A 27,547-nucleotide genomic window follows, 5' to 3' on the forward strand; every position below is an offset into this window, starting at 1 on the left:
GTTCTTGTCATTAAGTTTTGATTTGTATGTGCAGGCAATTTCACAAACATGTTTTATTTTTTAGCTTTGTTTTCAAGCAGTTGCACATGCAACTGTTCACACTGATAAACACAAGAAGAAACCCAGTTGATCACTTTTGCTCACAAAATGTTTTCCGGTCAGAAGTGTCCTAAATGCCAGGTATATCAAAGGAGCAGCTGTAGGACTGCTAAGCCATCAAACCCCAAGGAAGGCCACCATCATGACCTTGTTCTGTAATGGAGTTCAGTCATGTCCTGACATCAAAAAGGGCAAACCCTTCCCTGAATGCCCTGGGCATTGATGTTTGATTGGTTCTTCGCTGTGTGGAGGTAGTTGCAAGTTCCACTGATCAGTAACACTGAACTAGTAAGGTTGATAAAAGGCAGGTTGAGTCTTAGGAGACTGGCAAACACTGTGATGAAAGGTGTTTGGCATTGTAGACGGTGAAGATCCAGGACTACGACTAGGAGATGGCGAACCTAAGGAGAAAGCAAAGGGTATGCTAAGTAAGTACTTTTGGTCTTTTTTGGAAGTGTGTGTGGGTTGTATGTTTTATGTATGCTTTGTGATACTGTCTACTTTTGGTCTTGTTTGCATGTTCTCACCATTCTGAGTTGCTCCCATGTGGCGAAACTGACAAAGAGTGTTGATCTTGAACTCTGATCTGTTTGGCGCCTCTCCCTCGTAACACATCTGCTATCTGAAGAATATTTGAAATCCATAAACAATTTCTGAATGACCTAAAGTCAGTTTCATAGCAGCGTATTACAACAAACTTTCAATGAATTATACAGTAAGGTGTAAAAAATCCTGCATCATGAAGATTTGGCCACTAGAGGGAGCATTACACATTATGAATCAAATTCTTGCTCCAACCAATTCATCCTACTGCCATAATCTAAACAAAGGCTGCTAGATTTTGGAAGTCTTTGCAGTTTTTCTTTTGTAACTTAAGTAAAGAGATGGGATTTTTCCTTCATCCATTACAGTGATAGACTGAAAGTTTGGACAATAATAAGTAAATATTCTCTCCTTAAAGTTTATTGCTTTCTTGCACTGAATTTTTCTAGAAGCTACCATATAATACAATATAAAGTGGATGAGACAATAATGCCAGAGAGGGATTTCAGAAAGTTCTATCACATTTTTTTGTCATTTCTGTGACCTCCTCACTCACTTTCTTGTTTTTGGCCACCATCACAGGGGTATCATTGTGGTAGTTTTTGAGACTACTGTCAGCTCCACTCTTTAGCAGCAGTCGCACAGTTTCCACTTGGCCTCGGCCACAGGCAATGTGAAGGGCTGTGTTCCCACTGTATGATTGGCTGTTCACATCACACCTATTCTGTAAGAGAGAAATGGGAGATTGTGATTCACAGAGGAAAACTAAAAAGAGAGAAGATGCAGTTGAGCATTAAAAGCGAAGCCAAAGATATGCGTCATGATGGTGAGTTAATATTAGAAATAGAGGATGAGAGAATGCTGTTAAAGAAGAGGTGATGGAAAGAAGAAAGATGATTCTCCCCATGTGGAGCAAAGCTGCAAATTTCTGATAACTAAAGCACAGTTTCTGTTTTACACCAGTTCTTGAGGGTTTTATCTATAAGCCCGAAAAGGATGATTACTGTGAATTGTAAAGAAAAAAACCAAATAAAGCTGAGTCACACCCTATCTGTGTCCTCTTTACTCCCTGCTACGCAATCTCATTACCTCAATGAGGAAGTGGACCATGTCTGTATTATTGCTCTCCACAGCAAGCATGAGAGGACTCTGGCCGCTCTTGATGTCCTGATTTAAAAAAAGAAAAAAAACAATATGAGAAAAGAATGCAGAGACTAATATTATAAAATTAGTTATGTTTGGAAATATTAAGTACTGAGTGTGCCCAGCATGCACTTACCATGGCATTGATGTTAGCTCCTGCATCTAGCAGCATCTTAGCCAAAGTCTGATGCCCTTGCAGTACAGCCAAATGAAGGGGACTTAAACCTGAGGAAAAACACCGAAATAACACTTTAAAAAGGTTTTTCTAAACATCTTATTCATATATTTAAAAAGTTGGGCAAGATTCTACAATCATCAATCACTTTAAAGTATTTAATTAATTATTTGCTTTAAATCTCAATGTGAGATGAAAAATAACACTGCTCTTTTAAAATCAGGAATGCTGCATTACATGGAGAAAAGATTCAGGAAATCTGGGATAATCTTAGCTTGTATAGACTGGATCTGGAGACCCTATATGGAGACATTATAATAAATGCAACTTTTATCTGTAAAGCGGCATGAGTTTGTATCTAAAATATAATCTCAAACTCTCCATCTATCAGGGCAAAGATGAACAACTTTGCTTAAAATGTTCTTGGAGCACAAGCTCATCTCAGAGGGACAGAATGAGAGTGGACACCTGATTTGTGGTCAGATAAGTTTGAGTATCAACTGTTTTGGGAAAAAAAGCTAAAGTTAGCAAATTTTTTTTTTTAAAGGTATGTATGAATTATTTTCAAATTGTTTTTTGATGTGTTAAGGAACTATTAAGGCAGAGGAATGTATTAGAATATTATATTATCATTTTGCTTGCTTAAATGCTGGACAAGACAAAAAAAAAAAAGAATAGTAGAGAGACTGCTGCCAGCAAGTTGACTAAACTTCTGGTAAGGTCTGTGGTTATTTCAGCAAGAGCCAGGCCTTAGTTTAGAAAAATGATAACGGCAAACCTTCAGTGCAGATGTGTCTCAGAATGAAAAGTTATTATACATCATGAAGGGGTGAATCAGACTAAAGCAATCCACGACTCAAGCAAGGGAAATCTTGTGTTAGGCAAGAGTAGACACAAATTCCTCTCACAAAATTGCAATAAAGTTTAAGGTCAAAGTCAACATTATTATGCCATCTGAGGAAATTCATTTGGTCATTGCACATCTCACAACACAATAACACATACACTATAAAAATAATAAACAATATTTAAAAATAGAATAAATAACCTCTAATATACTTAAAGGAGAAGAAGTAAAAATGTGGTAGGAATTGATCACGGTGTAACATTTATTTCAGGTCTGCTGTTGAATAAGCCAATCGCTGCAGGCACAAAGCCCTTAGAATACCTTACTGCTGAATTCTGCTATTCATCTATCATGAATTTTAGGAAAAGAGTAGGAATTGGGCCACTGAGGACCTGGTCAGTCCTCAGAAGAAAAAATCTGCGCATTCTATAGCTAAGCAGCAGTTTCCCGTTCAACTCTATCATGCCAATATAGTGGTCATGTGTTGCACTTTTTTCTGATCTTGAACATTAACGTTACCAAAAGTACTGATAGACTAAAAGACAGAATACTTTCCAGGAGATCTGCAAAAAACATTTGAAAAAGCAGCTCTGTAATCTTGATTTATACAATTTCCTTAGAAAAACATTGTTTACTGTAGTTTCTTAGTCTTATTTGGTTCACATAACTCAGCCAGTCTGTTGTCAATATTAACCCCAAATATTTCAAAAGTTGAGATCCGCTCTACTACCTTACCATTAATCCCAAAACTTTTGCAGAAATTTCCCGGCTGTTCTGGAAATTATGTTTCTAGTAAAACAGTACAGATGCTCAACTGGGCCCCCTGCAACCCAGACCCATCAATAAATGCATTATTGAACATTATGAAACACCCCGATAAGGGGAACAACTGTTATCTAGCAAGAATATGAAAATATTCTGCTATCAAAACTTCAGAAAAAATACTTTTTGCTTCCCACACATTTAAAAGAACAGATGATTCGGCACATATAACATTCCCATTTAATCTTTTTAAAAACATGCTAATCTAATTCAATTCAATCCAATTCAAAACTGACAGAATTTTTAAATGATCTTTTGGTGCTTTGTGTTTGTGGCTCTGATTGCATTTTTATTTACTGTTAATAAACTAATCACAGTAAAATCACAACAGAGGAAACATTTCTAAATAATTGGCAGGCTTCATTAGTGTCCAGTAAACCAGAACTCACCCTCAAAATTTCTGATCTCCAGGCATGCAGAGGAAGAGGAGAGAAGAGAAGAAAGTACAACAGACAGGCAGTCGCGTTGGTTGTATTCACAGCAGAGATGGAGTGCCGTCTGGCCATGACGGTCTAAGGCAGTGGGGTCAGCTCCGGCTTTCAACAAAACTTCCACTATGTTTGCCTGCTTGGTTATCACGGCCAGATGAAGGGGAGTCTGATGGAGAAAAACAGTGAGAAGAAAAATTTAGACAAGTGTATTTAGGGCCATGAAATAAAGCTGAAGCTGTAAAAACTGAAAAGAACATTGCTTTGGTAAATTAAATTAAATTAAATTAAATTAAATTAAATTATATTATATTAAAAAAATATTTATTAATCCAAGAAGAAAATTGCATGCATGACCTTTTTGCACATAAAGTTGTCATTGTTTTTAAATAACAATATGTGGAGTTATTTTCCTAACTACTAATGGTCATCTCATTGTGGAACCCAGCTAATCCAATTCTGGCACAAGGAAATGCCTTGCTTTGTCTGTAACCTGTTCTACAGGTTAAAGGTCAGCCACACAGTAAAAACAATGAATGCACTGTAAGAACATGACAATGCCTAAAGTAAGCAAACTATGAGCCAAGCCTTAAGAGGTCATAATTTTTAGGCCTATAAGTAGAAAAACAACAACCTGCAGGAAGTCATATTAATTTACAAGTGTATTCTTAAATATACACAAACACACCTAATCTGTAGATGCAATTTGTGGTTGTCAGCAGTCTTTCAAATGAGACCTTTGCACCACATTTCACAGAAGTAAACTCTGCAACAACAGCCCGTACACTGGAGCATGTGATAAATTCAGAATGAGAAGAATTGGATGTGTTTGTAGCACCAGAAAACTTGTTCACAATTTCCCTTGGATTAAATCTACTAATTGTCTCTTTAAGATTGTAGGGTGTTATTCTGGACAAGGTTAGCATTAATCTTCCTGTTGATAATTATATCAAACTTGGTCAAAGATGGTGCAAGAAAAAAAATGAAGCAATTTTCAGTTTATAATTAGGTCACAAAGGGAAGTATTTAATCTGGGCCTTTTAGTTGCTATTCAAGTCACACAAACTGAAGCAATCAGGAACAGATTGGTGTTCCAAGTTTCACTTTTGATGCATAACTGTGTGTGTGTGTGTATGTGTGTGTCTTTACTTGTTCCAGTAAAGACTCTATGAAAAATTTAATTGTCCAGTAAGGGGGAGTGGGGGGGGGGGGGGGGGGGGGGTTGGGGGGTTGGGGGTGGGGGGCATCTTTGTGGAATTCCTCCATTGTGTCAATGAAAGTGTTTAGCTCTTGTTTCTCTGAATCCTGAGTCACCCACACAGGATCATAAATGCACATGCACACACACAATTATACAGTTCCTGGCCAAAAGCAGATAAGTCACCACCTGGATGTAACTAAGCAAACAGTTAAGAACCTCCCACTGGAAAAGTACAGCAATGACAAATGTACCTCAGCTGACAAGTTATTTATTCCTTGCTGCTGTGAGTATCTACTCACTTCTAAAAACACTGATGTCATAAGACAAATGCTGTGGTCATGGAAGCTTTGTTACTTTTTCTTTTCTTTTCATGAAATGTCTAAAACATTTGATTGCGTGAAAGGAAAACCACAACTAAAGACACTGGTGAAATTGTTAAAGCATCACAGAAACCTGGAAGAAGAGCGAACCATCAAGTTCAGAAAAGAAATGTGGTCTGAAGACGGAATCAAATGGTTGTAATCAGAGATCACTTAAAGATTTGGCGAAATCAAATCAAATGAAATCAACAGAATAAATGATGGCATGTTTAATGATGAAAGAACAATTCCACATGCAGAATGCAACAATAACTCCAGGTACTGAGACTAAACAGCTGTGTGCTTCGGGATGGGAATTGACCTGATTGATACCAATGCCATTATCAATTTTGGCTATTGATCCAGGTCTTTCCTGATTATCTTATCAATTCCTGGTCCAATTTTCTAAGAAGAAACAAATATACAACACAGGTTCACAAGGTTAAAAAGATTTCTCTGGCTATCTAAATATCTAAAAACCTGTTAGAACTTAAAAGCCATTAGCAAACGCGTAGGTTACATGAGCAAGATAACTAGCGGTTGGCTTGTAACGCTTGTGAATTCTTTATGAGTTTCTGGCGCAGATTGGGATGTTTTACTGTCCACTAGTGGCCTGGCATGTGTGCTACCGTAATTGTTGGGTTACAAGCTGCTAGGCTAGTTTTTTCACTATTTGAATCTTGCAGCTAAAGCAAGGATGCAGTTAATATTCGGGTTTTACTGGCTAATGAGCCATTTTGCACTTCATGAACACACCATCATCATGGAAAACACAAAAAGAAATCCATATGATGCAGCCTTCAAGTTAAAGGTGATTGATGTGGCTGTTGAAGAAGGAAATACAGCTGCTGCATGCTCGGTGAAGGTGCGGCTTACATTTAGGTGCGGTCTATAACTTGAAAACGATAGTTTCTGGTCTTATTTGTGTTTTCCCCTGCACAGTGGTTGCAGTCATTCTGCTGTTGTGTAACTTTGCACTGGGAACTGATAAAAGACTAGATTCGGATGACTTGAGGAGTCTGGTAGGTTTTTACTGGGTCAAGTGATCCCTGAGCATTATAGACCAGCAACAAAACCCTAAAAACTCTCCTTTGATGGAGTGTAAAGATAATGTAAAGACCTAAGAGCTGGACTGCTTCATTTGTTTGGTCTTAGTGAGGAGACGAGCAGCAGAGTTGTGAATGAACTGCATTTATTTAATTAATTTTTTAGGTACAACTGTAATAACACTGTTACAATAAACAAGCCAACTAAAGATGGAAGCACGGATAAGTTCCTTTACCAATAATAAGGTGATAGTGGCTGACTTTGTGATTCTCTTAATGAGATTTTCATTTAAAACAGAGTCTACTACTACAACCAGTGTTTAGAGTCATTGTCAACTCGGCACAAACATTTTAAAGAAAATTATTCAGTTGAATATTTTCAAACTGATAAGCCAAAACTACAGATCTGGTCAGAAAAGGAAAAAATTATGTAATTAATTATAAAAAACTATTGATGTTCACATGAAGTAAAGCAGAGGTGTCCAGCTCCGGTCCTCGAGGGCCAGAATCCTGCAGGTTTTCTATGTATCCCTGCTCAGACACACCTGATTCAAATTAATTAGTAGTAGAGCTTAATCAGTTGTGCACGTCATTGGCTGTTTGATCCATTTAGTGGAAGCTAGATGTGTTGGAACAGGAATACATGGGAAACCTGCAGGACAGCGGCCCTCGAGGACCGACTTTGGACACCCCTGAAGTAAAGCAAGAACACAGTAAACACAGCATTTTCAACCTCATCCTCTACCATATTTATTTTAATAAATCACCTCACTAAATGACCTATTGTTTTCCTCAGCCTTTAAAAAAGGCTTTAAGCACCTCATTAAGAAAGTCACTTTTACGTCACCTTCTGTTCAAATCTGTAGTGATAAATACATCTAAATGCTGAATCTGTATTTTGTATATTTAGATGTATTTAATACAAAAATTCAGAAAATGGTCATTCTGAGTGTTTTAAAATGTGCACATCCAATAACTTTGTCATATGAAATGAAGCCTTCCTGATCCCTGACTCTACCTAAAACTATGTGAATATAATCAAAACAAGTTTTAATATTAAGTAGGCTATGTAAAGAACAAAGGTTCTGTTTTGGACACACAGTCATTTTGACCACACAGGATTTTGTTTAGATTTCCAACATTGTAGACTACATCACATAGAAAGGCAGTATTCAGACAAGTATCCATGTGTATTGTTCATCATGCTTGACCTTGTAAGAATAAATGTTCACATTATTAAGAAGTGCACCGTGACTCAAACAACTAAACTAGGTTTCTGCAGAGTAATGTCTAGCAGAGTTTATGAAGGGAATCTTCTCAATGCACCATGTCAACCACATGTATGCTGCAACGTGTCATGTGTGACAAGGGACGTGCATCTGGAGAGAAGGCAAGAGTAAATGCCAATCTACACTACTGTGAGGCTAAAAGAACCATTTAGAAGTCCCAGTCGGTGCACATCAGCCCTGCCACACAACTTTCACACACTGCAGGTGTGGGAGGGTTTTTTTCTCAGCTTTGTGCTGCAGCCTACTTCTAGACTTTGTAGACAAAAACAAGACAGTTTAAAACTCATTGGAGTTTTTTTATCGACTGAAACTCTTTTATATCAGCAAAAGGCAACTTTTGTGTCTGTTTTATCTGCTGCTGATCAGTCTGATTGATCAGCTACTGAGTGAAATCTTTATGATTACAGTATTATAGTTAAAAACGAATATAATTTCCTTCAGTGCAAACCTAATAAAAACCTACAACGGAGACCTAAAAGTTCATGGTTCTTCCAGGAAAGCGAGGATGCTGTTGATGATTTGTCAATAACCCTCTGAATGCTCCTCACATAGCGCTGTTTTCCCTAATTATACCAGGACAACGTCACACTTGCCTTTAGACCTTTCTTTTAACAAAGATTTATCTTTATCCTTTATTGAACATCTAAACAGTATGATGTTATTTGTCTTATTTAGTCACGCAACTGCATGTCATGTCTTCTCTGCTTGTGCATGACCCGATGCAAACACAGAAAGCAAGATTGTGTAAGGCAACATACGTCCCTGCCACTGTAGGAGTTTCAACACTTCTCTCAGAATGGAATTTATTTACAATGTGCTTGACTGTATCATACTGAAGTCATTTTCAATTCCCATCCCTATCTGTACCCTTCAAATCAATTGTTATTAGTGAGGTTAGTCACACAAAAAGGCTTCATATCATAGTAAACTGGACTATGGATAATGAACAAAGGTCATTTAGTCTGATAAGTTCAGCATTACTTTGTTACACTGTGGTGAGTTCACTGATGTAGGAAAAGTAGGAAATGAAATGCTATACCCATCATGTACTGTTTAAGCCTGTGGGCACAAGGTTGTAATCTCTGATTGCATCTACTGATTAGACATTATTTGCCAAAAACTGAGGTCATCTGACTAGCTAAATATACTAAGAAAGCTGGTTTCTTAGTATATCTATAGCTTTATTGACATTTTTCCCATCCTTGATTGCACATGTATATCCCAACACGGTTATATGTAAGGAAAATATTGATCATCATAATTTTCTTAACTTTTTAGTCCTTTCAAGGGTCACAAGGAAGCTGGAGCCTATCCCAGCAATCATTGGGCAAGAGGCAGGATACATCCTGGACAGGTTGCCAGTCCATCGCAGGGAGGAAAGGATGCATCAGTTCAAATAGTCTAAGACCAGTTCAAAGACTATGATACACCAATTTCACACATACACTGGCCTCCACAGATTCAAGACCTCAACCGCTTCAGAATAAAAAGACTTTCCACAGTGGTCTTACCCATGATCAATACAAGATCATGGAGAAAATTAATTTAAAATGTGGATATGAACAAATGTTGTAACAGTTTTTACTCAAACAATACCTGATAAAAGCTACAGTCAAAAATTTTTCTTCATTGGAATTTTCCATAATCACCACCAACTGTTGCACAGCATGGTACAAAGCAAGAAAACGATTACTTTGGATTCGTAATGCACAACTGAATCCAAATCAGAACTGACTTAGTGTCTCTGAAGAGCAGATGATAGGAATGTGGAGAAACAGATTTTCCAAAAGGGAAATGTTTCAGTCGTTGTTTAATGCATGTTCTTGCATGAAACTAAAAGATTTGAGTGCTTACACACCTTCTGATGACTAACTGTGCTTGTCTGATTAGGTGTTTTGCAAAAGATACAAAGGATGTGGTAAACTTTTTTTTTTTTTTTTTTTTTACATTTCAATTGAAAAAACTTTTTTTTTTATCTGTCGCAGGTTATGCAGGAAACAAAGTTTCTTAGGAAATCTCTACAGGGAAGGGAGGTGTAGTCACATCTACATGCATCAATTTGATTTCAGTCTGCACATATTTCATATACAGAACACTTGCTACTTTTCTTTCTCCTTTGTTATTTGGCCTTTTTTTTAATTTCTTTATTTTTTGTAAACAACATCCCCTAAGTTTTCTCTGGAGATTTTACTCATGCCTTTCATGGCAATATTAAAGTTATCTGTGTTCGGTCACTCCCAAAACAACATCACTGTTCACGCCTTTTATGGCTTTTAAGATAGACGTCTCAGAATTGTCAAACTTGGGAAAAAGGATTTCAGAGTGAGTACACAAAAATCCAGCACAGATAAGATGAAGGGTGGGAAAGAGAGAAAAGGGGGAATTAGGGTGGGGAAACAGAGGAATGAGGAAAAACGGAAGTAGCAGAGGGTAGGCTGGGGAAAAGACAGGATAACAAGGGAAAATCCCTTCGCTTTCCCCTGAGTCTGTCCTCCATACACTTGCATTCCTGCAAAATTATCTGCTCAACATAAATGAGGTGAAACACTGTGCAGAGAGGTGGTTTATGGGCATGAAAAACAGCCTCTGGCTGTAGGCAGTGCCAAGCATCAAGGAAGGTGGAATGCAACACCAAGAGTCAAAAATCTTTTCTTCTGCAGAGAATACAGGATGGTGACGTCAGTCCTACTTCACAAAACAACATCACACATTCTTACATCAGAGTTACTGGCAGTTATTAAGATAAAAGTCAGTTCATCAGCTTTGCTTAGAACTACAGTTTAAAAAAAAAAAAGTATAGAGAGATTTTAAAAAAAAGAAAGAGAGAGACAATGGGGAGAGAGTTAGACTGACAGTGAAGCACGCGCAGGAAGGGAAAGTCCCTGTAAACTACCCTCTGAACCTCAGCAAAAGGTATGTTGAGAAACAGCTCAGCTCAAGGCAGGGAGGGGAGGGGGTGTCATGTGACTTCTCGGAACGAGGATACTAAAGCACACACAAACACACACAGATATCTTGATTATGCGCGCACACACACACATGTACACACACACACCCACACAGACACACACACACACACTAAAAAATAAATTAACAAAACAGCATACCACCAACATGCCATACACAGCCTGCAAGCAAATAGTATTACATTACTATCTGGATCATAGTTATAGCATGTATACATAGCTGTGTATAATCTAATGCACATGATCATTAGAGCATATTTTAGTGTAGGCGACCCTCAGGGATTATGGTCTTCAAACCCAACTAATGTAAATGCCACATATGACACTGTCAGCAGGCACAGCAGGGACAGAAAGTTGACAGATTTTGTGTGTGCTTTTGTAGCCTCACTGATAGCATGACCAGCGTGGGAGTATCAAACAGCTGTCTTCAAACCATCATAGTGGAAGGCAAATTATGCTCTACATACACTAGCATTGTTATTTAATGACGGTACTGATAGTAACACTCTGTCAAAAAGTTCCACATGCAAAACCACAGAAACTCAGGATTTGTCATCAACATTGGGACAAAAAAACCTGTTTTAATTTCTACGTTCAGGAAGTTGACCGCTGTGACTGTTGCTGGCAAATCATGGCCAGGTTTGTCTGGTAAACCAAAAAATAGAAGTTCCCTGGCTTCATTTAGACAAGTGTTTTGTTTTTTTTATTATTATTATTGCTATTCAGTCAAAACCACACAATCTGGTAGGCAAATGACAGTGATGGGAGCTATGCCTGTAAATCTCCCCACTAGTCAAAATTGCATATTAATTCAAATATACGTGTGTGTGTGTGTGTGTGTGTGCTTGTGTGTGAGAGAGAGGGAGAGAAAAATACAGCTTGTGTGCATCTGTGTGTGTTGCATACATGCAATTTCATACACAGGGCAGACAGGATATAACAAAACCAACGGTGTCAAGCCTCAGCGATAAGGAAACAGAACAACCGATGATAGCACCAGCATTATTTCTGGTAAGCATGGCGGCTGCGTCCTGTGTTGTGTGAAACCCCAGCTATGAGAACTTCGGCTCTACGCAGCTCAGGTGCTTTCTCTGTTAAAATGATGAAAAAGACACAGCTGGCAACATGCAGATAAGGAGGGCACCGAGGTTGAGACAACAAAGGGAGAGGGAGAGAACGTGGAAGTGACGGCTTAAAGCCCATGGTTGGGACAGCCCTGGATTGGGAAACACTCAAAGGCAATTTCTGCTCCACATTCCAGTAAATATACTGTGGCTGGTGTCTCATGTTGAAGCCACTAAACAGGCAGCTTAGTAATAGCATAACTTTTTGTAATTTACTTTTTTTCTCAAGATATTGCGTCAATTCAGATCTAATTGTTGATTTTTATCAGTGCGCAGAGCCAAAACCCCCCTCCATGGAGCCAGGCTCTATATTCAAGATGAAAAGTGGAAAACGTCTGCTCTAATACAAGTTAACCACTTATATCATGGGATTTTTCAACCTCTTCATATTTATCCACTTAAAGGCAAGACATAACTTAAGAGCATAGTGTTCATGAACCACAACAGGAGTCATTCTTAACAGCGCTTAGAAGTCCTCTCTCTCCTCTGAATTGCACAATATGGTAAATCCTGAATACAAACCCTGAAAAATCCCTTGTCATAAGGAAGATGACTACTACAAAACCATACACAAAATAAAACAGAACACTGGAAAGCACACATAACCCTTCCCAGAATGTGCATTGCTTGCTGGCTTGTTGCAAGCACAGGTACAGAAAGCAGCAAAGGTAAATTCCACCAAATGAGCCTCAGGCACCATGACTGTAAGAGTGTGCGATAACATGGTTTACAGCAAGGAGGAAACCAAGGCACTTCCTGTTTCTTTCCCTTCCATGTTACTGTTATCAGGTTTGAAGTAGGAGAATGTGTTGAATGTTGCAGACACTGGAGAAGAAGTCTTCCAATAAATGTTTAATTCACCTTAATAATGCGCTAAAAAACATTTTTTAAAAAAAAACATCTCAGAGAATCAGGAACTGCCAAATCAAAAGGAAGATGTGTTTTAAATAAAATCAGAATGATATACCATATTTGCAAACAACAATCTAAAGATCAGACTTATGACCAGACAAGTCATGTGTTTATCTCACCTGACGGAGATTGTTGTAGATGTCCAGGCCTTTGTGAGCCCACAGCAACATCTGAATGAGTTTGTAGATAATAGTCAGTTCCCCCTGCACCACGGCTATATGAAGAGCTCTGCAATGAACACAAACAAATACACAAAAGTTGTGGTTAAGAAGTGCAAGCTAAATTTTAAAAAAAAGCATCGTAATAAGTGTATAAGCTGTGATCCACTGGTTTTAGTACAAGCCACTGACATCACTGAGTGGTGAGGATTGAAAGAAGTAACTCGGAAAGTAAGGTGACTTTTTAACATGAAACAGTTTTGGGTAGCAGGAATCTCGTAGTCCACATGTCTAAAAGAAGTCTTCGGTCTTTTTGTGTACACGTCTATGAACAATTCTCTGTGTTAGCCTTTAACTCATAAAGTACTCGTAATCGGCTGGTTGTTGCATTAATTTCACATTCCTATCTGCAGTAAGCATATGATGGGGGAAAAAAAGCCTTTGGAAGTATGTCATCCTTTGGGAAACTTCCCAGTACCTATAACCATCAGAGTCTCTACTCCAGATGCCCCAAATGTTCCCACTGAAGGCGATGCACCAAGGTCAGGGATGAAAATGTAACCTGAATCCTGGAAACAGAGTTGTAAAACCTGGTAATGAAGACGTTGTCTATTCCATATCATTTAGTTGCCGGCAGGCGCTGGTGTCGACTTAAAGACCTTTTTAAATTTAAACAGAAATGAATGAATACTAGTTGGTAACAGAGGCAGTCAATTTTATTTGATCTGTCCTACTGGCAGTTGTACGGTGGATGTACAAGCATGACTCACAATGTTCTTATCACACACCCTTATCATGACTAAAGGGGAAACCACTATCTGTGGTCTATACTTGTGGCAAAAGAACAAACACGGGCCAGAGTTCAGGACAGGGAAAGACAGGAAACAGAGCAGGGTGAGGGCATGCTGTAGAAAGCATTTTAGCAGTTCTTTTTTTTCTTTTCTTCACTTTTTTTTTTAAACGTTTTTCTTTCTCATACTATCAAAAGAAGCTACTTCCAGTAAGAACCAGATTTGTTTTATGTCACTTCCTGTTGTTGCTGAAAAAGACAGCATTCTTTCTCCTCTGTCTTGGTGTGTTCTGAAATCTACATTTAAAGCTGCTTGGTTTCTGACAGGGGCTTTCTGCAGGTTTGTGGAGAGGTCATAAACACAGATACAGTGTAATTAAACAACAGGAAACAGAGACACTTCTTGAGAATTAGTTATAAGTCCTCTCATAGAAAATATGAGGTCAGAAAAACAGTTCAAGCACTGACAAATACACATGCAAGACTTCCCTGCAAAGAAGGACTCTATCTATCTATCTATCTATCTATCTATCTATCTAACAATGAAAGCAATTGAGACAATGACAACGACAGTTGTGTACAGTGTAAATAAAGAATAAACGTGTCTAACCTCACTTGGTGATTGAAAGTAATGAACATTTGATATAATGTACAATACTAAAGCCATCAATCACCAGCTTTAGACCTCTTGAAGCAATGTCCTGCAGTTTTTTTTTATGTTTCCCTGCTACATCACACCTTGCTTCCAAAAGCTTGTTGTAAGGTTCTGCACAAGCCTTTTCCCAGCTCGTTCATGTGCTTCAGGTGGGTTGAGAAACATCTAAAACCTGCAGGAGACTGGCTCAAGAGGTCTGGAGTTGGTGATCCCTGTTATACACTGTTGATATACAATCTCTTTACTTCAGACAAATAAAAAAGACTTAACATGTGCATATAAGTTGTGTGTGCATTTCTGTGCAAATGCATCATGATTGTACAAGCTTGAGGACAGACATCAGCTGTGCTGTGCAGCATGAGTATAAAATTAATGTTGCCGTGTCAGTGCAAATTGGAAGTGCAACTGAAAAAAAATGGGAGGATTGGCTTCTGACATCAGACTGAAAAGCAGAACTCTGTCCACTGAGTGAGAATGACGGTTCTTTACTCAGAGGATCCCAGTTTCAGTAACTGAGCTCAGCACTGAAAAAAAAAAATCTGCAAGATTGAAGGCCCAGTTATGTTTACTGTACACGCAAATAATAAACCACATCAAAAAAAAGGAAAAAAAAAATAAGGCAACCTTGTTGGTAGTCTCTCAATACGTGACTGGAGTGACTAGTAATGCCATGAGCTTATCGACACTAAAGTATGGTGACAGGCTGCTCAGGTTTCAGTTGAACGTGGTTTTGTCATCATGAGCCTGGATGGAAATGCTGTGAAAAGATGAACACAAAAACAAAAGCCAACAACAGTTTGCCAAAATAACTATATCTATATCTGCTAATGCACCTTTTTATATCTGTATTCATCACTCTCTTTTCTCTTAAGATGAAACTGTACTGTTTCTTGTTCCTGGAAGTGGTGCAGACCACAGCCAGAGATAACCCTAGCAGCACTGACGCAGGCAGGACTTCCAAACTTGCTGTGTTACAGATAATCCGACTATATGAGTGACAGAGAAAGAAAAAGAGAAGAGCTGAGAGAAAAAGATACAACTGAGAGGCAGCGTGTATGCGGTATCCTGTTTGGTATAGAGGGTGAGGGTGCAGCCACACTGACTGATCAGACTTAAGTCTGACATATCCTGTGGTCTGCAAAACAGCTGAGCAGTGAGGTGATGCCTTTGTGGGAATAGTATACAAAAAGGAAGCTGACATTCCAGTTTACAAGAAATTATGACTATAACCGGTTGTGTACGTCACAAACAATTAGACCATATCCAGAGCAAAAGTTTTTACGTGGGAAAAACATCTGTGTAAACTTGAGTAAGTAAGAAGTTCAGTGATTTGGGGTTAATAGAAATAAAATCTACATTGATGCGCCTAGTTCTGTTGCTCCAGTGGATTTATCATTGTTAACAATAAGGTCGTCTTTGAAGCTCTGCTGTCAAAGCACACATGTTCATGGATGATGTGGCATGATTACCACTAATCTACCTAAATTGTATGTTTACAGTATTTACAGAAAACAGAATTACAATAATTGACATGTAGAATCTCAAAGTCAGAAATAACTTGAAATAATGCTTTAGAAATAATTGTGATCACTCTGATATGATGGTTAAGGATTGGATGATGGTAAACAGGCCAGATGGAGGATATGTTGTGTCACCAGAGATGAGTCTTTTGCACAATAAGGACATACTTTGACAGTAATTACCTTAGCCTTATTGATCATTCGTTGATGGCCTTGCTGATTACAGCAATGCTTTGAATTACCTCTGGTTTTCACCAGTCATTGTCATGACCACTCATCTTGATACGAGTCTGTTCGCGTGAGCATTTGGATTCCTGCTTCAAACTGCTTTTGTATTTATATTTGATTAAAAGTCCTGAGTTTTTCACCTCCTAGCTTCTTGTATTGTTTCATGTGTGGTTTCTGTCATGTCAACCAAGACCAAACTGACTCAGTTGAAGTCAGTTTAACCACTGCTGTTAATGGAAATGAGTGAGGGAGTCTAAATTCAGCACTTTACACACCTTGCAGATAATTCCTCCAAATAACGTTCAAGATTACACCACACAATCGAGTTACTTTTTGTGAATATGTGCAGTCACCTACAGAAGACATTACTGCAGACTGTCTATAAAAGATGGAGCTGGCAGAAGAGATGTGGGTCTGTTTGATAAGACAGAATGTGAGGACACGATGTGGACCAATGTCTCACTCAAATTGGTACCCAGTTAAATTTGTCTCATTTCATCCTTCATTCGGTTATAATTCCTCTGGGAAAACATAATGTTAATACCTTGAAGTCAAAGTACTTAGCAACAAAAAAATCTTTGATGATTACCATCAATGGGTTTGGCCCTTTCTAAAGTTTTACAGTCTGTACGGTTAGATTATGTTTTATTAATTCTGATTTAATAATTCTGAATGAAATAATTCCGAATTAATAGTATTCTCCTACGAGTTTACATGGAAATAATAATTCCAAATGGAGGTTTACATGAAAGACGTCCTTACTTAATTCTGCTTTAGATCCGCGGGTTGGGAAGGGTTCTGATTGGACAGAGGGCAGACGTGATACATTGGCGTCGACCAGAAATAAACAAAGTTCGCTTCCTGCTTCTCGTCTTTTTGGTTGTAACATGGAAAAGTACATAAGTACCAGTTTTGCCCCTATTTTGATTATAATTTTGAAGTACCAGCTCAACACAAGCATACTACTTCATTTTTATCAGCATCTGAAGAGGAGAAGAAAGATAGACTACCAAAGACAGAAGGCAAAACAACGTGCGGAATATGTGCATCATCCGGACTGGACAAGGTAACAAGCATGTCCAGAACAATCTGAATGAACTCAGAGCGGAACGAAGGTTTACATGACAGAGAAACTAATCAGTTCGGATTGAAATTGCGAATAAACCAGACACTAACTTCTGAATTAGGTTTAATTATGAATTGACTTAATTCGTAATAAGGTGTTTACATGGTCATTTTTCATCAGTTTAAAGCGGAATTAACTTTTATTCAAAATTAAAGAGGGATTGAAACTCTAATGTAAACGTGGCCAACGATAGAGCATTGATAATGAAGCAGGAGTGTCAAAGTAGAACAGGGCTAAACTCTTGTGTACACATCGTTTTAAAAGCATCAATACCAGATATGCCCGTGAGGTCTCAGCCTAGATTTATTCCGGCTATTTCATGATGGTTTTGTCTGGGTGTGCTCCTGACTCCCAGATAAATGGTTCGAACAGCATCAGACATCTGATATTCCTGCTATGATAGTCTGAAGGTTGAGAGTTGTGTTGTAGGGTAACACCTTGGGTCAAGACAAGAAGCTACAGAATTTGACTTTGTGCTATCGCAGCCATAAACAAAATGTGTCAGATCTTTCATCTTTGCAAATACGAAAATTAAACACTCTATGGCTGTGTCATAATGTCCACACTACTGCCCTATATAGTGGTCACACCATTTTCTTGGGGTGTCCACAGAGAAAAAAGTACTACACTCAAAGAAGATCTCATGCCTCTTTTCTTGTGGTTCTGGGAGTCTCTGCAAGTAGATGAGAGGCATAGCATTTGTCTATCAGGCCTCCTCCCTTACGGAACCAGCTCTCAGTTTGAGTCAGGGAGGCAGACACCCTTCCAGTACTCACTACTTCCATTTTCATCTCTTGGCTTGTTGTTTTCCATGTATAAATGTTAGACAGTATCATCGCCATTTAATTGCATTTCTCCTCTCTCAGCAGGTCACACTGGCTAAAGCTCGCAGTGCCTGTTGGTCTCTCTTTACCATCCTCTTCACCCCAACAGGTGGAGGTAGCCATCCTCCCTGAGCCGGGTTCTGCCAGAGGTTTTCCTTCCTGTTGATAAGGGAGTTTTTCTCCTTTCCACTGTCGCCCATGCGTGCTGAAGATGTGGGTTTGAATTAAAGTCAAGATTTTTCTTACCGTAGCTGTTATTTATTCTGAATTGGCTTGTATGACTGCGATGGACTGGCGTGCTGTCCAGGGTGTACCCTGCCTTTTGTCCAAAGACTGTTGGGATAGGCTCCAGCTTCCCTGCAACCCTTCATAACCCTAAGTGGTTAGGATAAGGAATGAATGAATGGCTTGTATGAACTGACTGGATGACAATGGATTGGCTTGAATTAAATTGTCTGTAAAGTGGCCTGGGATGTTGTGAATTGGCAAAATACAAATTAAACTGAATTGAATTCACTATTTAGTTGAACTGACAAAAGCCTTGTAATGCTTTTACTGCACTTTTATGGGAAATTCAGTGGCAACAAATGTTAGATATATCTATATCTATCTATCTATCTATCTATACATATACATATATATACATATATATATATATATACATACATATATATATACATATATATATATATATACATACATATATATATACATATATATATATATACATATATATATATACATATATATATACATATATATATATATACATATATATATACATATATATATATATATATATATATACATATATATATACATATATATATATATACATATATATATACATATATATATATATACATATATATATACATATATATATATATATATATATATATACATATATATATATATACATATATATATACATATATATATATATATATATATATATATATATATATATATATATACATATATATATACATATATATATATATATATATATATATATACATATATATATATATATATATATACATATATATATATATATATATATATATATACATATATATATATATATATATATATATATATATATATATATATATATATATATATATTCATGTATATCATATATATATTCATGTATATATACATATAGAAGATGAATTATGACACCATGACTTTAACTACATTACATTTGCAGAAGTTGTCAGTATGGGAAGTTCTGCAGATTTAAAGTAAAAATCCCAAGGCACAGACAGACACACACAAAAAACCATGCTGGGAGTCATACCAGGCCACCCCAACTCATATAATGAAGACATATGCCTACATGCAAGTGCACACGCACACACACAAACACACACACAAACACACACACAGGCTACAAGCCATGAGTCCAGTTCTTTTCTTTCTCCTAGTCTCATCCAAAGATTAAAGCTGGGGTAGATAATCTTGCTCAGAGACATCTTTTTTTTTTAACTCTAGGTGACGTGGTTCCTTGTCCTGATAGTAGTCTATACATTTTGTAATCATGAACAATAAAAAAATATGGAACACAAACAGACAAACAGATAAAGGCTGGTAAAAACATAACCTCCTTGACAGAGGTAATATAAAAGCCTTTGCATCACACAAGCAGCAAAACCAGAGGGGGAGGAGCCAAGACAGGGTGCTACTTTCACATCTTGCTAGCTCCCCAACATTATCTATCCCAGCTTTAAGCAGAAACATAACACCAGGACTCCTATAACTATATCACCATATTATGTTAATATAAACACAATTGTGTCATTGTGCCAGCCAATAATTTAGATGCCAGTTTAACATAAATACAAGGATGCATAAATACAATAAAAACGAGAAGTGTTCAACAGCAAATTCAAAAACAAACATGACGCCCACCTCAAATGGAGTTGTGAACAAAGATCTCAGACATCAATATGTAAACAAGAAGTATAACAGCTGCAATCACATAATTTACAACCAGATAAACAGACTGATGACTGATTAAGTCAAAAGTCACCTCGTCAGCATTAAACCTGATCATAAAACGTTTCTCACTGGTCCAGTTTACAGTTGTTTCTGAGTTAGACAAGGGCAGATTAGGACAAGATATGTGTTCAGAATAGTATAGCCAAGCAGCTCAAGTATTAAATTTGACATCTATCAGTTAACCACAGCATATGATATTAGTTAATATTTAATCTATGATTCCAGGTAAGCCCTTTGTAGGACTTTGTATGTATTTAAGATTGGAAGAACAATTAGCTTTATGTTTGCGCTGATCGTAGATTCAACAGAACAGCAAAGAACCACAACAACGTTCAATGAAGCTTTGACAGCAGGTAATACCAGGGTCATAATAACAGAGCTGGAGAATATCAACAACAATCACCATGTCATGCTCAGATAAAAGTTTACAGCCTGTAAAATACCACCCATCTCTAATGCATCACTCATTTATTAAACAGCAAACTGACGTAGGGACGCTACCCCAGCTGAAAATATCCTAAATTCTCCCACACTTTCTGCCTCCTTCTCAAGATTTTTGCTTTTGATAAGCAAGTCATTCAGTCAGGCCACACAACAGTGGATTTTTAGCTTGAAATCTTTCATACTATTCACTTTGTAGCATTTATTTGACAAAGAAATAGGTAACTAAAACTGGAAAATATATGAAGTGGACCGTTTCCCCTAGAGACGTAGCGATGTGAGTCCACATTGTGGTGTGGTGGTTAGCGTTACCACACAAAAAAAGACATTTCCTGAAATAAACCTTTGCCGGGGCTTTTCTGTGTGAAGTTTACATGTTCTCCCAGCGCACGTGTGGAATCGCAGATCCTCTGACATTCTCGAGGAGAGAACAAAAGTGCATAAAACCCTGAACTGGATTTAGCAGGAATAGGAAATGGATGGATTTAGCAGAGCAGAATGATGACGTAGCATAAAAAAGATAAATTCAAGCACATCTATTAATTTGCATTCATATTCCAGTGCAAGGTTAAGCGGGCCTATCTGCCATTTGCTGAGAGTCAGGATACACATTAGGCAGCTTGCCAGTTCATCACATAACGCACATAGATACACAATTAATTCAAGTACCAATATATCTAAAACTGAACTGGTACAGTAAATGTATTTAGTTACTTCCTGCCTTGGTGTTTGATATCTCTGGGTTGGTTTTGATTTCCTGCTGCTTGAAATCAATCTTCCATTTTTTATAAGCTCGTTAATTTATAGAGCATCTAAACTGTTCAGATTTCTCCATTCAGAGAAAAGAAGCTTGACAAACATTTCGATCCCCGATTCCTGTCAGGCTGGATATGTGCAAAATAAATTCCTGTAGAAAAATTAAGGATAACAGGAAGAGACAGAAAATTCAGCTTTGAAGCTCTGCAAGATGGTCAAGGTTAAGGCCGTTTTTTATCCACTGTCAAGGTAAAGTGAGTTACCACCATAGTATGTTGCATCTCAAATATCACATGCTGTGTGAGCACAGCTGATTCTAGGAGCCACCTTCCAACTCCTCCTCTACAGACAGACTTCGATGGATAGCTTTGAGATGTACTGATAATTCTACAAGTTGAAAGTTGGTAACGGTTCAAAAACACTGCAGGTAATTTATTATTGTTTATAATGTGTTTCTAAATGTAGGTGAGGCTGTCAGAAGTGGTATGAGAGAGAGAGTGTGTGTGTGTGTGTGTGTGTGTGTGTGTGTGTGTGTGTGTGTGTGTGTGTGTGGGTGGGTGGGTGCACACGTATGTGTTGTGTAAACTCATTCTACCTCTGGTGAGTAAATACAACAAGTAACTAAAGTGCCTTTTTCTATAATTGCTGACTGCTTAGAGGAGTACTAAAAACATGCTAAATATACTATGATGGTACAATTAGAAACAGTTAGAAAAATATGTGATTACAACTCGATAAACCGCGAGTTAAGCCAGGATACTTGCACAATTAATCGCGTTTACTTATTGAGCATGACTCACTGATGGCCATCAGTAAAATATGTTTGCAGAAATATTTAGACATTAAATCCTAGGATGATACATGCGGATTACGTTGATCCCTGAAATTCACTGTAGCGATATCATGATTCTACAGTCATTTAGCATGCGGCCAAATTAGTTTAAATTTGGAGTATTACTCTCACTGAATAAGTCAGACTGAAAGCAAAAGATGGAGTTTGCTAGTAAAGTAAATCACCACATTTTCACATTGCAGGTGCAAATTACAATGTGGCACACAACAGAAAAGGAGAAAGAGACGGGGAAAGAGAGCAGAAGCTGATAGAAAGAAAGCAGTAAATGAGGAAGCGGGGAGCGGATGTTTGGGTTTTTTCAGCCCATTCATTTAAAAACACAGAGAAGAAAAGAGAGAGAGAGAGACAGACACCTGAGAAAAACCACAATCATGTTCAAGACCGAGCTCTCACTGGTTTTCCCGAAACTAAAGGGGCTCATTGACGTAAGAGCGGGCGTGAGCGCCATCACTCACATTGTGCTCACACGCACACACAATCGTATGCATACAGTCTGAGAAAAAAGGACAGGGGAATGAGACTCTTTCTGTAGAATTCGTACAAACTTTCATAAAACCACAAAGTAGCAAGTACTGCAGGCACCACACCGCTAGCAAGGGTCCCATTATATATTCACATACACTTTGCTTTAAGTGTTTTACCTCAGTCGTAACCCATAATTATAAGATCATCCAGGGAGAAATAATATTGGGAAATATATTACCAGGTTAAGGAGGAAAAAAAAACATTAACACAACTTTTGCAGGTACAGAAATAAGAACATTATTTGTGTAAAGTCTGTTTAGAAGCCCAGAAAACTGTTTTCTTATTTTCTTGCCACTATGTGATCAGGGCACATGCGTCTTAGGTAAATCTGAGACCATGAACAGCTGTGGCATGTCACGAGACTGACAACTCTGAGAAATGTCAGTCATCACAAGTTTGGTTTGTTTAGAGTGGATGCAAATGATGCTGATACTTTTTGAAACTGCAACATCAAAGTGTCATTTAATTCTTGGACATAGTTTGCTTTCAGTCACATGATTGTCATTTTAGCTAGTGTGTGGGCAGGTGCTGAGCCGAGCTTGCACACAAAGTAAAGTAATCATGCGTTAAAGTTTGATATTTGCATTTATGCTATGTCGAGAATCAATGCCCTGTGAGCAGTATCATTCCCAACACCCTCAGCCTAACACCACGCCTGGAGACTAGTCATATGTTAGCTGTAGACTGTTCAACACATATATAAACACTAGCTATAGATGTAGCATATATTCATTCTGGCAGTGACATATAGCTTTGTAGTAGATTACAATCTCCACTGGAATTTAATAAATCTTTTGTGATTAACACTGAGTGTGTTACCTTTGCTTGACGCAGCAGTAAAATATTTGGCTGTATAGGGTGCAAAAAGGGTGGAAGGTACTTAGTGTGCCTGCTCAACACAGAGAGAGCCAGGTGAGTCACTGAGATCACAACAAATAAACTGAGATGAAAAGTGAACCTTGCTGCAACCAGGTTGTGCAACAGCAAAAGTGTGGTTTATGAGGTCAGATGGTTCTGTGTTGAGTCTAGTTTTGCTTGGGTCCACCTCAGTGAATCACTGGCACTGAATTCTTGGCAGGACCCTTCTAGGTTTTCAGTTTTCATCAGATTTAGACGTACAAGTATGAAGTCTAGAGGCAGTATTGTTTCTGTTCTTAGAAGTTGATATATCTTCTAATTTGCTTCTTTTTTTTTTACGTTGCCATTGGTTTCAGTATGTTGGAACTTGCTGTTCATAATCAAGCCAAAAAGAAAAGAAAAAAAAGCACGAGGCCATCCACAGCTGAGACTTCTAGAAGTAAAAAATAAAGGAGAGCTTTGCCACTATGTGGAAAATGATGGTGCAAAGAAGTCATCATTTTAAGATTAATGTTGTTTTTTATGTACAATTGTGAAGAATTTGGGGATTTCCTTATTTAAAAATATAACATCTTTAAACAATTTAGAGAATCAGGAGAAATATCTAATGAAAAGGGACAGGGGATTTAAGAGCCCATGTGCATGATTTCCCGTGTTTTCTGGCTTATTTGAAGTGTTAAAGCAATTTATTATCACCTTGAACATCAAGTCCAATGTGTTTAGTATCTTAGTGCAGAAAGAATTTAAGTCCAGCAGTCCCCAATCCTTACTTGTGAGACGTTTTTGAACAACCTGGTCAAAACATAGTTCCAAGATTTTTTTGTATGGTCAAATTCCACAGGCAGGGTACTCCAGCTAGACGAGCATGTTATGCACTTCAGCATTAAGCGTATGTATGTATGTATGTATTTGAGTATAAACATAACATGTGCACTCAGCTAAAGACCAGCCAAGGTAAATAATAATACTTTGCAGTGACACATATGTTTAATGTGCAACAGGAAGTAGCCATTTCACTAGAATACTAAAATATACGTAAATAGTGGGGAAGTAAAAGATGGCATAATGTTGCAGGTAATGAGTGTATTTAGCATACAGTGACATACTGGTGTAACCTCTTTTGCAGTTTATCATGCCGTTCACCTTCGTATTCTGGATTTAATTCTGGCTCAGACGTGTACGGCTGGATTTCAAGTCTTGTCCTGCTGTTTCTCAAAAGTTTGTTATTGTTTACGAGTTGCCATAGCTTCCTTATTGCTGTAACACCAAGTCATGCGTGTTTACGATTCAATCGTCTCCTGGGGAAGCCTCCAAGAATCCAACGCATAAGAAGATGCTCTGCCAAATCATCTCATTTTCAGGAGGAAAATTCCCCCAAAAGAAAGCTGGTCCTCATTCTGAGACTATTATAAACCATTTGGCGTTACTATGGGTGCAAAGTTAATTTAGATGTTTCTAATATTAATAAATATTTGACTAAAAATGTCAGAATGACTTAAATCTTTGGACCTTTGAAGAACTCTGCAGTCAAAATTCACCAGGTGATTTTGCAGTTAAAATTGTTGCAATGACTCAGGAAACTGAAAACTATTGTCAATAAACATTAACGTATCTAAAAACTGCAAGTTAAACCTTAAAGTCAAGATATTCAGCTGTCTTTTCGGCTCAGCTGTCTGCTGAGCTGTATGATGGCATGTACTATGCGTGACTGGTGTTGATTATTTCAGCTGCTGGTACCGTATTTGTCTGGCAATTATAAAGGGGTTTTCATCAGGAATCCACAGACACAGCTTCTTATGAGCTGCACGTGTCTTATTAGACTCACATGCACTGTGTTAGTATTTGTTAGTAGTTTCCTTAATGTTGACTGTACCTGTGTTTCCTCCTCTTTGTGGCAATTCCCACAAAGTTCTGCGGAAATCTGCACAGTTCCATTTGTGACTTTTTGCTGTCTCCAAACTTTCCCTGTTGGGTGTAGCTAATAAAAATGGTGACAGCCTTGCCTGTATTTGAGCCATATGAGCAGTTTAATTGACATGACAGACAGTCCCCCACAGGGGGTTGTCTTTCATGTCGTAAGATGTTGCGAAGGCCTATTTGTAAATTGTAAATTGAAGCTATATATTTGTCCTTCAAAGCAACTTAATCTTTAACATTTCCAAAATCTGAAATATAATCCCAGATTCTTTAAATATGACTGATCAGAAACACTCAGGCTTTGTATGCATGTTCAGAAAAATGTATGTGTCAGGATTTTAAATCTATTCGGACGCCAGGTTTTGACTCTCATCACTGCAATCGGAGTGAAATTCTATTATTAGGTAAACTCAAGAGGTGGATGAATCATTGTAACGTTCTAAGTCTACCATAAACACTGTGACTTTGATGTAGATGGATATGAGCACAATAAATGTGCAGTGAACACTCCAAAGTCAAACCATAACTTCCAGTTCAGATTAAATGCAACATACGTGTCTCCATCTTCATCTTGATGTGTAGCCAGCGAGATTTCAGCCCGCGGGTTGTCGGTTTGGTGAACCAGTGGGTAGCAAAGCTCTGAGACTGGAGGCAGGTAGTATACTGGGTAGTGACCTGAGCAGAGAAAGATGCAGAATCAGCAAAGCAGAAAAAAGAACAGAGTGAGAGCAAGAAAAGATAAAAGGACAAGTGATGACGTGTGAGTCTTTTTTTTTTTGCAACAAGGAAGTGGGCTACGCTGAGTGCAGTGTTTGTGTGAGACTGTGTACACTTCAGTTATGAGTTGACCTAGTAAGCTACTTCTGTTTGTTGGGTGAGGACAGGGATGCAGAATAGCTGACTGGACATTTTCTCAGCACCTGCTGCTGCTGCTGCATCATCTCTGACTTAACACACAAGTTAGCAGTTAGTGAGCAAAAAATGCAATCTGCTGTCATTTTAAAAGTCAAAATAGCAATGTGCTTTGATAGCTCATTTCAATAGCACGATAGACTGTGTCATAATACAAAACTGTTATGTTATTATTTTCCCATTATTAAAATTTAAAATAAATATATATATATATATATATATATATATATATATATATATATATATATATATATATATATATATATATATATATATATATATATTGTTTCTTTCTTTTCACGTAAAGAGATTAAAATTAGAACAAGTACTGATTTATATGAGGGAAAAAGCATAATCATATCGACATTTTACTAATGATCCTATTGACCAGCAGCTTACCGTAATGAAGAGGGGGCACTAAGCACCAGGGATAGCTCTCTGGATTCTGCCCTGCTTCTTGGATCTGTCTGGGGGTCACTGGCGCTACTGTTGCGGCTCTCTCCGAACGTCCCGCTAAACTTTCCCGCAATGTGCAGTCCGTGTTTTCTGCGGGAGAGCGGCGTCCTAAGCCCACCGGGGGAGCCGGTGACGGCCTCTGTGTCTCAGGTTCGACGGGAATCGGGCGTTTCCTAAAGGGAAGCTTGGAGGAAGATGTGTCCGCTGACCGTTTGCGAGACGCACTGGTTTCTGCGCCCGGTGCGGTTCTGGCCGAGGGGCAGTGCGGTTCCGAGCTGCCGGTCCCCGTGCTTGCAGGAGGTGCGGGTGAGCCGCCAGTTACACGCGCGTCATTTTTGCAAACATTGTAGTCCGGAGTCCTGGACCCGGCGCTCTTGCGCGTTGTCAAATCCAGCGGCGCACTGGGAGCCGTCTGGTAGTCCCCGTTCATGGTCATGATCCTCGGCATCAATTGAAGAAGTTTCAGGTGAGTACGCGGATGCACAACCTCTCAACGTTCAGGGAAGGTTTAAGCTGAACCTGTCAAAGCAAAGTGACCAACTGTGGGCGATCCCCATATCTGAAATC

General features: G+C 38.2%; 1 protein-coding gene across 1 annotated transcript; it reads right to left on the reverse strand.

Annotated features, from left to right (window-relative positions):
- Positions 1 to 484: 484 nt before the first annotated feature.
- Positions 485 to 27,416, reverse strand: bcl3 (BCL3 transcription coactivator; the record flags this gene model as incomplete). Its single annotated transcript, XM_079241042.1, has 9 exons — positions 485 to 500; positions 627 to 721; positions 1,199 to 1,366; positions 1,732 to 1,809; positions 1,922 to 2,010; positions 4,019 to 4,226; positions 13,074 to 13,182; positions 26,167 to 26,287; positions 26,924 to 27,416. 9 exons carry the CDS (start codon positions 27,414 to 27,416, stop codon positions 485 to 487), a joined length of 1,377 nt encoding a protein of 458 aa, XP_079097168.1.
- Between the last annotated feature and the right edge of the window lie 131 nt (positions 27,417 to 27,547).

This window comes from Telmatherina bonti (assembly GCF_933228915.1).
Source record: "Telmatherina bonti genome assembly, chromosome: 5".
In the NCBI taxonomy this organism is placed as follows: Eukaryota; Metazoa; Chordata; class Actinopteri; order Atheriniformes; family Telmatherinidae; genus Telmatherina; species Telmatherina bonti.